General features: G+C 43.0%; 1 protein-coding gene across 4 annotated transcripts in view; it reads right to left on the bottom strand.

Annotated features, from left to right (window-relative positions):
* The window catches only part of xpo6 (exportin 6), a 129,235-nt gene that overhangs the window by 73,598 nt on the left and 40,523 nt on the right, over positions 1 to 15,114 (bottom strand). For all 4 annotated transcript variants that reach the window (XM_052020742.1, XM_052020746.1, XM_052020743.1 and 1 more), the window contains exons 2-4: positions 6,568 to 6,658; positions 4,211 to 4,323; positions 533 to 730 (exon numbers count right to left, since the gene is read on the bottom strand). In XM_052020742.1, coding sequence (XP_051876702.1) covers positions 533 to 730; positions 4,211 to 4,323; positions 6,568 to 6,658 — 402 coding nt within the window. The remainder of the gene's footprint in view (positions 1 to 532; positions 731 to 4,210; positions 4,324 to 6,567; positions 6,659 to 15,114) is intronic.

Here is a 15,114-nt window from a genome sequence, read left to right as displayed (position 1 = left end):
ACTACCTCAATGCACTCTGTACTAACCCAGTGTAACTGCACTGTGTAATGAATTGACCTGTATGATTGGTTTGCAAGACAAGTGTTTCACTGTACCTCGATACAAGTGACAATAATAAACCAAAACCAATGTTCGGTTTTGAACGTCCACACCTCAGGGAGATACTGACTTTGGAAACATCCTCAGGCAGATTCATCAGAGTGGTACTATGGTTAAATCACAAGGACAAGCTGCATAAACTTAACTTTCCGTCACTTGAATTTCAAGGGTTGAGAGACAATGTAATTAAGGTTTTAAAATAATTCAGCAATTCAATGGAATGTAGTGTAAAAACATTTCCTCAGGTGTGAAAATTCAGAATATGGGGGCATCACCTGGGGGCGGGGGTGGCATTCAGAAGTGAAACTAGGAAGCATTTTCTCATAATAAGGTGTATACGCGCACACAAAACATAAAATTATTGTTGCTAATATAAATTAGTAATTACAGATGTCGTCAGATCCAAAGAGCATGTTTCACTTGTCCACATTACCTGTAATGTGCTGGAGAAAAAGTCATGGTAAAACATTGGCCAGTCCTGCCGACCAATATCCACAATTACTTTGCATAACTTGTTGCGGATGAAGTATGGCATTGTCTTGTGGTGTGCCAACAGAAGCTTGGGTAGGCAGCTTCGAATCTCCATTTTGTCCTGAGAAGGAACTCCCAGCCACATCTTATTAATCAGGTTCTGGATGGGAAAGAGCGGAGTGATTTTTGAGTATAAGTTAATACAAACCTCTAACCTAGACAAAATACAGGTTCAAACAACAGAAATCCCATGACCTAACATTAAAATGATGCACACGTCAGAAGTTGCCATTACACATTAGCACTATTGGCAATTTCACTCATCTCCTGACCCACTTAAGGGATCAGGATGCTTTTCTCTTGCATTAAAGGCACCATTGTATTGATGTAACTAAAGAAATAACCTCGTACATCATCTTCATGCAGAGTAATCCTGTACATAGAACATTACAGCACAGTACAGGCCCTTCGGCCCACAATATTGTGCTGACATTTTACCCTGCTCTAAGATCCATCTATCCCTTCCCTCCCACATAGCCCTCCATTTTTCTATTATTCATGTGCCTATCCAAGAGTCTCATAAATGTTCCTAATGTATCTGCCCCCACCACCTCTGCCGGCAGTGCGTTCCACACACCCACCACTCACTGTGTGAAAAAAAAATTAACTCTGAAAACCCCACTATTCCTTCCTCCAATCACCTTAAAATCATGCCTCCTTGTGCAAACAATTTTTGCCCTAGGAAAAAGTCTCTGACTGTCCATTCAATCTATGCCTCTTATCATCAAGTTACCTCTCATCCTCCTTCGCTCTGAAAAGAAAAGCCCTAGCTCGTTCAACCTATCCTCATAAGACATGCCCTCCAATCCAGGCAGCATCCTGGTAAATCTCCTCTGCACCCTCTCTAAAGCTTCCACATCCTTCCTATAATGAGGTAACCAGAACTGAACACAATACTCCAAGAGTAGTCTAACCAAAGTTTTATAGAGCTGCAACATTATCTCATGGCTCTTGAACTCAATACCCCGACTAATGAAGGCCAACACACCATATGCCTTCTTAACAACCCTATCGACCTGCACAGAAACCTTGAAGGATCTATGGACATGGACCCCTAGATCCCTCTGTTCCTCCGCACTGCTAAGAGTCCTGCCAGTAAACTTGTATTCTGCCTTCAAATTCCATCTTCCAAAGTGCATCACTTCACACTTTTCTGGGTTCAACTCCATCTGCCACTTCTCAGCCCAGCTCTGCATCCTATCAATGTCCTGTTGTAACCTACAGCAACCTTCTACACTATCCACAACACCACCAACCTTCGTGTCATCTGCAAAGTTACTAACCCACCCTTCCACATCCTCATCCAAGTCATTTATAAAAATCACAGAACAGGGGTCCCAGAACACATCCCCATGGAACACCACTGGTCACCGACCTCCAGGCAGATCTCCATCTACAACCACCCTGTCTTCTATGGGCAAGCCAATTCTGAATCCACACAGCCAAGTTTCCCTGGATGAAAGCCTCCTGACTTTCTGAATGAGCCTTCCATGAGGAACCTTATCAAATGCTTTACTAAAATCCATGTACACTACATCCACTGCTCTACCTTCATCAATGTGTTTTGTCACATCCTGAAAGAATTCAATCAGGCTCGTGAGGCACGGCCTGCCCCTCACAAAGCCATGCTGACTGTCCCTAATCAGCCTATGCTTCTCCAATGCCCATAAATCCTGTCTCTAAGAATCTTCACCAGTAATTTGCCCACCACTGAAGTAAGACTCACTGGCCTGTAATTCCCAGGGTTATTTCTATTCCTTTTCTTGAACAAAGGAACAACATTTGCCACCCTCCAATCATCTGGCACTAATCCTGTGGCCAGTGAGGACGCAAAGATCATTGCCAAAGGTGCAGCAATCTCTTCCCTCGCTTCCCGTAATAACCTTGGATATATCCCATCCGGCCCCGGTGATTTATCTATCCTAATGTTTTTCAAAAGTTCCAGCACATCCTCTTTCCTCACGTTGACATGCCCTAGAGTATCAGCCTGTTGTACGCCATGCTCACAAACGTCAAGATCTCTCTCACTGGTGAATACGGAAGTAAAGTACTCATTAAGGACCTCCCCTACCTATTCCGACTCCAGGCACACATTTCCTCTTTTATCGGTCCTACCCTCACTCTAGTCATCCTCCTATTCTTCACATACGTGTAGAACGCCTTGGGGTTTTCCTTAATCCTACTCGCCAAGCCTTCTCATGCCCCCTTCTAGCTCTCCTAAATCCATTCTTAAGCTACCTTCTGGCTACCTTGTAACTCTCCAAAACCCTGTCTGATCCTTGCTTTCTAAACCTTAAGCAAGCTTCTTTCTTTCTCTTGACAAAATATTCTACGCCTGCCTTACCCTGTCTCAATGGGACAAACCTATCCAGAACCCCATGGAAGTACTCCCTAAACAACCTCCACATTTCTGTTGTGCACTTCCCCAAGAACACCTGTTGCCAATTTACACTCCCAACTTCCTGCCTAATAGCATCATAATTCCCCCTCCCCCAATTAAATACTTGCCATACCGTCTGCTCCTATCCTTCTCCAAGGTCAAGGAGTTATGGTCACCATCTCCAAAATGCACTCCCACTCAGAGATCTGAAACCTGATCAGGCTCATTGCCAGGTCCAGTATGGCCTCTCCTCTAGTCGGTTTGTCCACATACTGCGTCAGGAATCCTTCCTGGACACACCTAACAAACTCTGACCCATCTATCCCCTTTACACCAAGGGGGTACCAATCAATATTAGGGAAGTTGAAATCACCCATGTCAACAACCCTGTTATTTTTGCACCTTTCCAAAATATGCCTCCCAATCTGCTCCTCTGTCTTTCCTGCTATCTCCCAAAAGAGTGATCACTCCCTTCCTGTTTCTGACTTCCATCCACACTGACTCAGTAGATGATCCCACCGGGACGTCCTCCCTTTCTACAGCTGTGATGATGTCCCTGATCTGCAAAGCCACTCCCCCACCTCTTTTACCTCCGTCCCTGTCCCTTTTGAACATCTAAACCTTGGAATATCCAGCAACCATTGCTGCCCTCGTGACAGCCAAGTCTCTGTCATGGCCACAATGTCGTAGTTCCACGTACTTACTCACGCTCCAAGTTCATCACCCTTATTCCCGATACTTCTTGCATTAATGTAGATGCACTTCAGCCCAACTGATTGCAATTTTGCCCTTTCAACTGCCTACCCTTCCTCAGTCTTTCTACATGTTGCATCTACTTGTACACTAAATGCACCAACCTCTGACCTATCACTCGGGTTCCCATCCCCCTGCCAAACCAAAATAAATCAGGCATTTTATACAAAGTGATTTGTCACGATCTGCACCAGAGGCAGCATCAGTCACCACCATTGTACATCAGCCCACCACTATGTTCCACTGAAAGAACGTCCTCTTTCCCTCTTTTCTCAACATCATGAGGCCCCATTTTGTATGGTGCAGAACATAAATGTAGGATCATCAGGTCCAGAATCAGAACGTGGTTACCTGATGACCTTACATTTCAACAGATTGCTTTCAGAAACAAAGGGAGCACTGGACTATTGCACATCACCACAGGTTTTATTTAACATCTTGACTCACCTCGAACACCGTTAAGTTGTACATCATGACATACTCATTGCGGGTGTTGGATAAGAAGTAAATACAGTGCTGCCATGCTCCAATCTGTTGTGCAAAATTATTTAACAACTCTTCTGTGGGACAAAGGATACTCAGAGTGAGGCAGGCATTTGACACAAGATGAAGACAGCATACACATCTCCATCACAACAGCCTACCCAGAGATTTAGAGTCCAACTAAATGTCGAATAGGTAGACAAATGCAAATAGTGCACAAAACTTAGAAAGACAGAACTTGAAACAAGTTGAGATGAAGACGAAGCATGCTGAATTATAAAAGACATAGGATATAGAACAAAAAAAAACAACTGCTGGGGGAACTCAGCAGGTCAGGCAGCATCTGTGGATGGAAATGGAGAGACAATGTTTTGGGTTGAGACCCTTTATCTGGACCCTGGGAAAAAGACTATCTACCCTATCTATGCCTCTCATTAGTTTATAAACTTCCACTGGGTCTTCCCTTAGCCTCCGAAGCTCCAGAGAAAACAATCCAAGTTTGCCCAACCTCTCCTTATAGCTAACACTCTCCAATCCAAGAAACATCCCAGTGAACCTCTTCTGCAACCTCTCTAATGCTTCCACATCCTTCCAATAATATGGCAACCAGAACTGCACAAAATACTCCAAATGTGGCCTAACCAAAGTTTTATACAGTTAACAAACAGAACTAATAGACAAGAATGCAGTCTTTGTAGACTAGGGTGGTTACATGGGTGAACACTAATGAACAGCAACACCAGCTCCCAAGATAATAGTGGAGGAAATAACACATTCCAATATGCATTATTTTTCCCTCAACCCGAGATTCTTCTCCATTGTCTAATTCTTTCCCCCCGTCCCAGAATCACAAGGTTTCCAAACACTCCTTCCAACTGAAGCAGTGATTTATTCGAACTTCTTACAGTTTAGTATTCTCACAGTCCCATTTCATATTATACTTCATTATGATCTGGAAGGCCATTCAGCCCATCGAGTCTGTGCCCATTCTCAGAGCATTATGCCAGTTCTATTCTCCCAATTATGTCCCTGCTAACTATTCTTTCACATGCCTGTCAACTCCATCTTGATTCTCCTAGCATTCACCTACATTAGACAGCATGCATTTAAAGTGAGAGGGGGAAAGTTCCAAGGGGATGTGTGGGAAAGGCCCCCCCCCCACCCCCCACAGTGTGGTGGTGTGGTGGGTGCCTGGAATGCACTGCCAGGGATAGTGGTGGTGGAGGTAGCTACGATAGAGGCATTTAATAGGCTCTTAGATTGGCACATGAATCTACACACAATGGAGGGATATGGACCATGCACAGGCAGAAGGGATTAGGTGTCATTATCTTCATTACGTCAGCACAACATCATGATCTGAAGGGCCTCTTCCTGTGCTGTATTGTTCTATGTTTTACTTTGGGGATAACCTGCAATCCTTGGGATGTGGGAGGAAACTCATGTGGACACAAAGAGAACATGCAAACTCCACACAGGCTGCAGTGGAAGTCAGGACTGAACCCAAGTCGCGTGAAATGTGAGGTAACAGAACTACTTGCTGCACCAATGTGTGAACCTGCTTCCTCTAAAGTAATTAAAATGCCAAAAGCTGCACAGGTAGAAAATCTGAAGCAAAAACAGAAAATGCTAGAAATATTTAGCAGGTTAAGCAGCATCTATAGAGAGAGCAAACAGAGTGAAATGTTTCAAATCAATTATCTTTCACCAGAACCTGAACTACGACATTTAGATAATGATGTTAAACCCATATTTCTTGGTCTACCTCTTTTTTAGCTATTTAATATCTCCCACCTTATTACAGACTTTCATTCTGTTCTTTCCTGCCCTCCTTTTTCTGCCATGACCAGTTTATTACTATTATTATTGATGAAAGATTATCGACCCAAAACATTAACTGTACTTCCCTCTGCAATGAGGCCAGCATCCTGAGCTTTCTACACACTAAACCACGTTTTCAGCAGCAGATTTTTATTTATTGTACTTGAACAACCTTTATTCAATGAAACTGGATTCATTAGGCCCTTGTGATAAGCAGCAAGGGGAGTAGATGAGGAAATTCTAATCCCACAGAGGATCATTAGGTCTATTCACAACAGCCAGTTGTTAACATCACAACAGATTTGAGTTCTAGACCTCAGAAGGACAGGAGAGATGTGGCAGCTGCCAGACAGGGAAGACCACCAATCAAAACATGCAGATAGGGATAAAAATGAGAAAAAAAAACTTATAGCTCCCCACACAAGTAAAACTGTCATATCATTAGAGCTCCAGAGAAATGTGTGAGGAGCTGGAGTTAATAGGCATCTCCAGGCACTTACCAATCTCCCTTTTCCGTTCGTTTGTGGTGCAGCTGTGGAAAAATTCCGTCATAAGACTCTCCAGTGCACGCAGAGAGGCCTCTTCAGATGCCTGAGGGAAGAAACAGTGATACTGCATTAAGCCATTCAAAGCTTAAGCTGAGTTATTGAGAACGATTTGAAGAATTCACCAATGTACACTATGCAGGCTAATGCACGTCTCTGAAACAATAAAGGATGTTCCTTATTGCCAAGCTTAGGAGAAGTGCACGAAAAGATTAAAGACAAGAAATTAGATGTTAGAGCACACCGATTTAAAAAGTTGAAGATTGCCAAAATATGGAGGCAGGGAGTTTGGATTTTGGAACACTTAGAATACTACTCCAATGCGCATAAACCTGGTTGCAATTTTTACAATGATCAGCAGATTTAAGAGGCATCTGGACAGGTATTTGAATGAGCAAGGCACAGAGGAATATGGAATTAATGCAGGCAGGTGGGATTAGTATAGATAGGCATGTTGGTTGGCCTAGACCTGGTGTGCCAAAGGGGCTGCTTCTCTGCTGTACTGACTATAAGATTTCTGCAAGAATTGCAACCTATATTATTGATTCCTGACCATATCTAAAATCTATCAAAAGAGAAAGCTGGGGGTCGCCCAGCTACACTGCCTCAACTTTATTCCTCTCAGTCTGTATGGTCTATAGAAGCAGGATCTTGGAACATTATTAACTGTGCATGCAGATAGCACAATTTCCAAAGATTTAGGATCAGTTATTAGGATTGGACCAGTATCACAGCTCCAGCCAATGGCACTGAGTGGCCAAGGTGAAGCAATACCTTGCCGTGGCTCTGAGCAGGTAACATTTAGTTAAAACCACACTTTGACAAGTACTTACTCAAGGTTAAAATGCACAGAGGACATCATCTCCACTAAAGGATTACCTTAAACTTACTCATCCATTCACCACCTTTACGTACCCATGCAGGTTTAATATTAGCTATGCAAACTGGAGAATGCACTGAATGAAAAATTCAAAATGGAGAATCCTGGTTTCTTGGTAGGAGTAAAATCATTTCAAGAACAACAGTCACCTTGTTCAACTGTAATACAACACCTCCAGGCTCAAGGATGGCTTCTATCCTGCTGTTATAAGACTACTGAATGGACCTCTTGTACAACAAGATGGACTCTTGACCTCACAGTCTGCCTTGTCATGGCCTGGCACCTTATTGTCTGCCTGCACTGCGCCTTCTCTGTAACTGTAACACCATATTCTGCATTCTGTTATTGCTTTTCCTTGTATGATGTGATGAAATGAGGATAGCATGCAAAACAAAGTTTTTCACTGTACCTCAGTACATGTGACAATAATAAACCAATTTACCAAAACACAATGAAGGGACAAGCCTTAAAAAGCGAGGCCATCCACCAAGGAAAGAGAAGTGAAGTGACTTCCTCCTTGTAATTTAAACCATGGTAAATCACCCAAACTATACAAAGAGAGGAATCATCCAAATAATATTAGGAATTACTCCTTCATGACAGCTGTACTGTGCCAATAACAACTGAATGCACTCCAACTTTTGATTAGGTCAGGCATTTTGAAACATGGACCACTTGCCAGAAAAAAAACGTCTTAAATGAGACTAAATATTTTTTCAATTGAGGTTTAACACCTTTTCATTTCCTTTTCACATCAAAAGGAGAGCAAATGTCCCTCCAGACTAGACTATACTCATCGAGTGTAACGCAAACATGGGCAGCGATTTCAGCCCGGCCTGAATGCCATCAGAAAAGCTTTCACTGGCAGTTACAGACTGTTCCTAGTCACTTGACACAGTAATGCAGCTCATAACAAAAAAAAATCTGATTTTTTTGTTAGTGCTGTGTAAACTATTCCTTGAACACAAACTAGAAAGGAGTGACAGAACAAGATTTGACTAGGTTACAGAATCACATGCATCTTGTTTCAGCAAAGACTACTCAACATTTCTGGGATCTTACTCACATTAAAGACTTAATTATTTCCAAGGTTGAAGATGATAATTGAGAGAAAACCATTCGAATGAAAAATAAATGAAGGCATGAGCACTCCGAGTCAGAGAATTAATAGGAGTATATTGGGATTTGGTTGGGGAAGGAAGTGGAACTAAAATGGAGTGAGACCAAAAGGGGAGATCTGGAAACACAAGTGAAACACAAATCAATTGACGGCAGGATGAAGAGCCAGTGTGATAGGGTAGGAACAGGGGATGTGAAGGATCTTAACACCAGATATGAGCCATCAAGTTGTAGGTTAACTATGGTCGCAAAAGGAGGGCAAGGAAGGGGAGCATTTCTCAGTTCACTGCTGCAGTATTGCCTAAATTCTGACTAAAGCTTAGGGACTGCACATCCATGAGTACTGGTATACGCAACACATGAACTATGGTCAGTTCCAAAGTTACAGACCTCAATATGATGCCGAAATCTTCCAAGAGAGAATCTCTTGGGTTGACAGCACAACTTCCCTTCTCGACCCTCATGCCCTCTGATATTGTAAATGACTTCAAAATACTGACACTTCTCTGAAGCCATTCATTACACTCAACCTTCAAAAACCAAATTCACCACTGACCACTCACCCGAGTAAATTGCCCCATGGCCAACCTTCAGCCCCTCCCAACTTGAGTAATTGTCAGCTCCCAAATTCATTCAACACATACAAAATACAAGTTAAAATTTCAAATTAAAGTGTGTGACACCTTCCTTTTTCACCCCATAAACAGCCCTCCATCACTCCATTGCTTCAGCGCAGCACTTCTGGCAGACGGCTGTTCAGATTACAGATGACCCCATTCTGCCATTTGGGTTACGGAAATTTACCCTTACAGAACTCACAAATCATTACCCAAAAATCTAAGGTACAGAATAAAATTTGCTCTTACAGAATTTATGTGGGGAAAATTTAAATAAATTAAAACAAAGTGCGAAAGAAACAGCAAATTTTGTCTATATTTTTCAACTCGCACTTCTTGATGCATGCAGATAGCGTGGTGGTTTTGTTCAGTGCGGTAGGTTCATTTTGTTTTTAGCAGCTTCCACCCACTCCCATAAGAGTTTGCCATATTAGTTACCCTCACCATGTCTGAAACAGAGCGAGCAAGTTTAAGTGCAAGCTGTAAACCTAAACAACCAGTGTTATTTGTTGCGAGTTCTCTCATTAAAGTATCTTACCTATATTGGAGATGCATTTAAAACTGCATGACTCCATTCAAACAGAAGGCTGGAAGGTGACAAGAGGAGACATGAGGCTGCCACCTGCCCTTCCCCCTCACCCCCTGCTCCATACCCGTCTCTACCTATCACCTTCCAGTCTTCAGTTTGTACTTTTCTACAAATTACCATATCTACAGTTGCTTACGTCTCCAAACGCAGCTACGGCCACTTAAGAGGTTTACTTTGGAAGCTGACAAGGCAATGTCTTAAGTGGCCCTGCAATGATCCAGCAGATGCGGTGCTATAATTTCTGTTGAGAGGAAAACCTCCTGTAGGAATGCATCTCCACTTACATCATGGGACTCAATGGGAAATAGGGTTTCACATTTTCTAATACAGACAGTTTTCTAGGAAGGCAACCCCTCCATAACACTGGGGTCATCTGAACCTGGCAAAATATTTAAGTGGAACCCGAGACTACTACTTTCTAACCAAGATGGATGCATTATTAATCCATTGCAGCTAATAGGTGACCAGTTTGACAAGCCACTCATTTATGCCTACAGATTTTTTTTGTAAGTGGAAGTAGAGTTCCCTGTTTTCTGCAGGATATAAAGGGTCATTTTAATGGACCAATAATCAACAGTGCTGGACTAATGTCAGGAGATGAGAGTTTAAATGTCCCTAGAACTGCAGAGGAATTAGGAAAAATGGAATTGAAACACTGGTATCAGAAATAGTGATCTCAAAACAATTGGATTCTTATAAAAAAAATCTGATTCACTTTTCAGGATCTGTGTACCCCCAGCAAGGCCATCGTTTATTGACTATCCCCAACTGTGAAAATGCTAGCTGAACTCTTGAACCATTCCTGTCCTGGTGAAGGTTCACCTACATTGCTGCTGTTGGCAGTTCCAGGAGTTAGACCCAGTGACAACGAAGGAACAGTCAGGATGCTGTGCAACTTCAGAACACCACCACTTGCACGTTCTTCTCTGTGTGCCTGAAGCCCTTGTCTTCTTAGTGGAAGAGGTCAAAGACATGGGAGATGCTGTTGGGTAGCGCATGCAAGTGATTGTAGATGGCCTGCACTGCACTCACTCTGCATTGGTGGCATAGGGGAACATACAACAGCGCCGATGACACCACTGTCATTGGCAGCATCTCAGATGGCGATGAGGGGGCATACAGGAGTGAGAGAGATCGACTGGTTGATTGGTGTCGCAACAACAACCTTGCACTCAAAATCAGCAAGACCAAATAACTAATTGTGGACTTCAGAAAGGGGAAGTTGGGAGAACACACACCAGTCCTGACTGGTTGCATCACCACCTGGTCTGGAGGTTCTAATGTGCAGGATTGAAAGAGGCTGCAGAGGGTTGTAGACTCAGCCAGCTCCATCATAGGCACAACCCTCCCCACCGTCAAAGACATTTTCAAAAGGCAGTGCCTCAAGAAGGCAGCATCCATCACCAAGGACCCTCACCATCCAGGACATGCCCTCTTCTCATTACTACCATCGGGGAGGAAGTACAGGAGCCTGAAGACCCACAGACAACGTTTTAGGAACAGCTTCTTCCCCTCCGCCATCAGATTTCTGAATGGTCCATGAACATTACCTCATTATTCCTCTTTTGCACTATTTATTTTTGTAACATAGTAACTTTTATATTTTGCACTGTACTGCTGCTGCAAAACAACAAATGTCATGACATGTCAGTGATAATAAACCTGATTCTGAAAGCACAGGAACAGGCCCTTCAGCCCATGATGTCTGTGCTGACCATAATGCCAATTTAAACTAATTCCATCTGCTTACACATGATCTATATTCCTGAATCCTCTACCTGTTCATATGTCTATCTAAGTGCCTCTTAAACATTGCCATCATATCTGCTTCCACCACTTCTCCTGGCAGCTCACTGCAGGCACCTATCATTCTGTGTAAAAACTTGCCTAGTAAATCTCCTTCAAACTCCTCTTCCCCCCCCCCCACCTTAAATCTCTTTTAAACTTCCCCCCCACTAGTATTTGACATTTCCACCTTGGGAAAAAAGGCCATCTACCTCTCAGCTATGCCTCTCCTTATCGCTAATACTCTCTAGTCCAGACAGCATCCTGGTGAACTGCTTCTGCATTCTCTCAAAAAACCTCCACGTCTTTCTTATAATCTGGCAACCAGAACTGCACAAAATACTCCAAATGCAGCCTAAACAAAGTTTTATAGAGCTGCAACGTGATTTCCTGACTTTTTACTCAACAACCCGACTGATGAAGGCAAGAATGTTTAGGTTGGTGGATGTGGCACCAGTCAAGCAGAATGCTTTGTCCTAGATGACAACAAGCTTCTTGAGTGTTGTGTGAGCTGCATTCATCCAGGCAAAGAGAGAATTTCATCATCCTAACTTGTGCCTTGTGGATGATGGAAAGAGACTGGAGGAGAGTCATTTACTGCAGGATATCCAGCCTCTGACCTGCTCGTGACCACAGTATTTAAGTCGCTGCCCAATTGAGTCTTTGTTCAATGGTGACAATGGGGGATTTTGCAAAAGTAATGCCACTGAATAAAATTTTATAACATTTTGATTAGGCCATGGCTGGATTATTGTGCAGAGTTCTGGTTGCTACACTGCTGGAAGAATGTGATCACAGTGAAGAGGGTGCAGAGGACATTCATCAGGATGTCGCCTGGGATGGAACATTTCAGCTGTGAGAGACCAGATAGACTAGGTTTGTTTTCGTTGGAGCAGAGGAAGCTGAGAGGGGACATGACAGGAGAAATATGAGGGGCATAGATAAGGTGATGACAAGAAACCTTTCCCCATAGCAGAGACATCCAAAACCAGAAGGCATAGGTTTAAGGCCAGGAGCAAGAGGATCTGGAGAAATGAATTTTTTCTACCCGGAGGGTGCAATCAGAAACACACCGAGATGTACCTAGACAAGTGCTTGAATAGCATGAAGTTGAAAGCTACGGACCAAGTGCTGCCACTTTAGTGCCACAAACATTACTAGCCACTTAGCTGGCCACATTGCATATTGCCTACATCTTGCTGCATGCAGGGGCAGATGCTTCATTTGCTGAGGAAATGTTAATGGAATTGAACATTAAGTAATCAGCAAACATCTTACATCTGACCTTATGGTAGAAGGAAGATCATTAAATTTGCAGCTGAAGGTTGTTGGGTTAGGACACAGCCTTGAAGAATTGGTTCACTAATGTACTTCAGAAAAGCAAATCTTACTAATCTGGCATGCGACACCAGACCCATGAAAACATGCCCGACTGTTAATTGCTCTGTCAAATGGTCTTGTAAACTACTCAATTGAATCAAACCACTACGAAAAGAAAATCAGGCAAATCAGCTGCTGGAACAGAGAAAGGCACACCCAAAACACTTATACCCAGCTGCAGAAATCCCAAAACAGGGAGTACTGTCCCACACACTACTCAAGCAATAGCCAAACTTCTCCATCAATATCTCTGGGTAACTCATTCCTTTCATACTTTCAGGATAGACAAACATGTCAGGACAGTCACAGAGCTGGGAGAGGTGTCAAACATTGGCATCAACCACCTCGTCTTCCTCATATGGGGAAAAAAACTTGCCCTGCACATTCCCTTTAAACTTTTCCCCTCATGTTAAAGCCCTATCCTTTTGTATTTGACATTTCTACCCCGGGAAAAAAGTTCAGACTGTTTACCCTATCTATGCCTTTCATAATTTTATGAACTTCTATCAGATCTCCCCTCAGCCTCTGATGCTCCAGAGAAAACAACCCAAATTTGTCCAGCCTCTCACAGTTAATACCTCTAATCCAGACAGCATCCTGGTAAACCTCTTCTGCGTCCCTCTTCGAAACCCTCCACATCCTTCCTGTAGTGGGGCAACCAGAACTGCACACGATACTCAAAGAGTGGTCTAACCAAAGTTTTACACAACTGCAGCATGGCTTTCTGACTCTAATACTCTATGCCCCTAGCGATGAAGGCAAGCATGCCATATGCCTTCTTCACCACTTGCATTGCCACTTTCAGGGAGGTATGGACTTGGAGGTCCCTCTGTACATCAACGCTGCTAAGGGTCCTGCCATTAACTGTATACTTTCCCCTTACATTTGACCTCCTGAAGTGCAACACGCCACACTTGCCTGGATTATGTGGTACTACCATTGCATTAAAATGAGATAGATTCAAAATAGATTTACAGCTTAAAACTGGGTTATCACACTGTAGAATTTCCTTGTTCAGCATATTTATTACTCTGCCATCGTCATCAACACTGGAGATCAACATGGTTCAGTAAAAGATGTAAAATTATACACCAAAATCAGCACCAGACATACCAAAAGATGAGGTGCTGAACAGCAGAAGCAGCATGCTGTAGACAAAACTAAGCAATCCTACAACAAATAGATCAAAGCTCTGCTGTCCTGTTACAGTGATCACAGACATTTGAAAAGTCAGTAGGTGCATAGCCTCAATTATGGTGGAAGCCAGCAAGTTCAAAAAAAACATAGCTGAAGCATTTGCCATCACCTTTACCCAGAAGTGTTGAATAAATGTTCCACACCCACCCCTTATGACCTCCTGTAAAGATGTCCACAGCACAGAACCCAAAGGTTCAGTCAATTCAATGAATCAAGAATATGCCAATGTGCCTGAGACCAAGCAATTTACATCCAAACTGTTTTCCAATGGTTACAACACTGGCATCAACCTGAAGGTGGAAAGCTGTCCACGTGTCTGGTCCTTCCGAGCAGGATAAATCCAACCCAACAAATTAGTGTCCTAGTTTACTTTCAAATCATAATAAACGAAGATGTGACAGTCCTATCAAACAGCACGCATCTGCAAATAAACAGCTCCGTGAAACCATGTTTGCCTTTTATCAGAACCACTCCCTCCAGACCTCATCACAGTTCGATCACAGAAAAACAAGCTGAACTCTTGAGGTGAGGCACAAGCAATCGCCTTTGATGTAAAGTTAGTACACATCCAAGAGAGTCCCAACTTGAAGTCGATAGGAATCAGGGAAAAAACATTCTGGAGTTACAACCACAGAGAATTTCCTTTTTGCTGGGTGTTAGAAGACAATCTCAATTCCAAGACATTATTCCAAGCATTAAGTATCCTCTGCCCTAATATCTTCAGTAACCTTTCCTCCATCAAAACACAGAATAACATTCAGACCAAGCAAGTGCCAGGCAATGATCTCCAACAATAGCAATCCACCTCCCGTTGAGCATGGCCACTGAACAGCAACAAGAGCAGGTTGAAGGCTACACATTCTGGAAACAATAAAAAAGGCCCATTCCCAATTTACAAAAGCCTTTGAACCATCTACAAGACAAATCAAGACTGT

Source organism: Pristis pectinata, chromosome 8 (assembly GCF_009764475.1).
Source record: "Pristis pectinata isolate sPriPec2 chromosome 8, sPriPec2.1.pri, whole genome shotgun sequence".
NCBI lineage: Eukaryota > Metazoa > Chordata > Chondrichthyes > Rhinopristiformes > Pristidae > Pristis > Pristis pectinata.
Note: the sequence above shows the minus strand (reverse complement) of the source record. Positions and strands in the feature narration are given on the sequence as shown.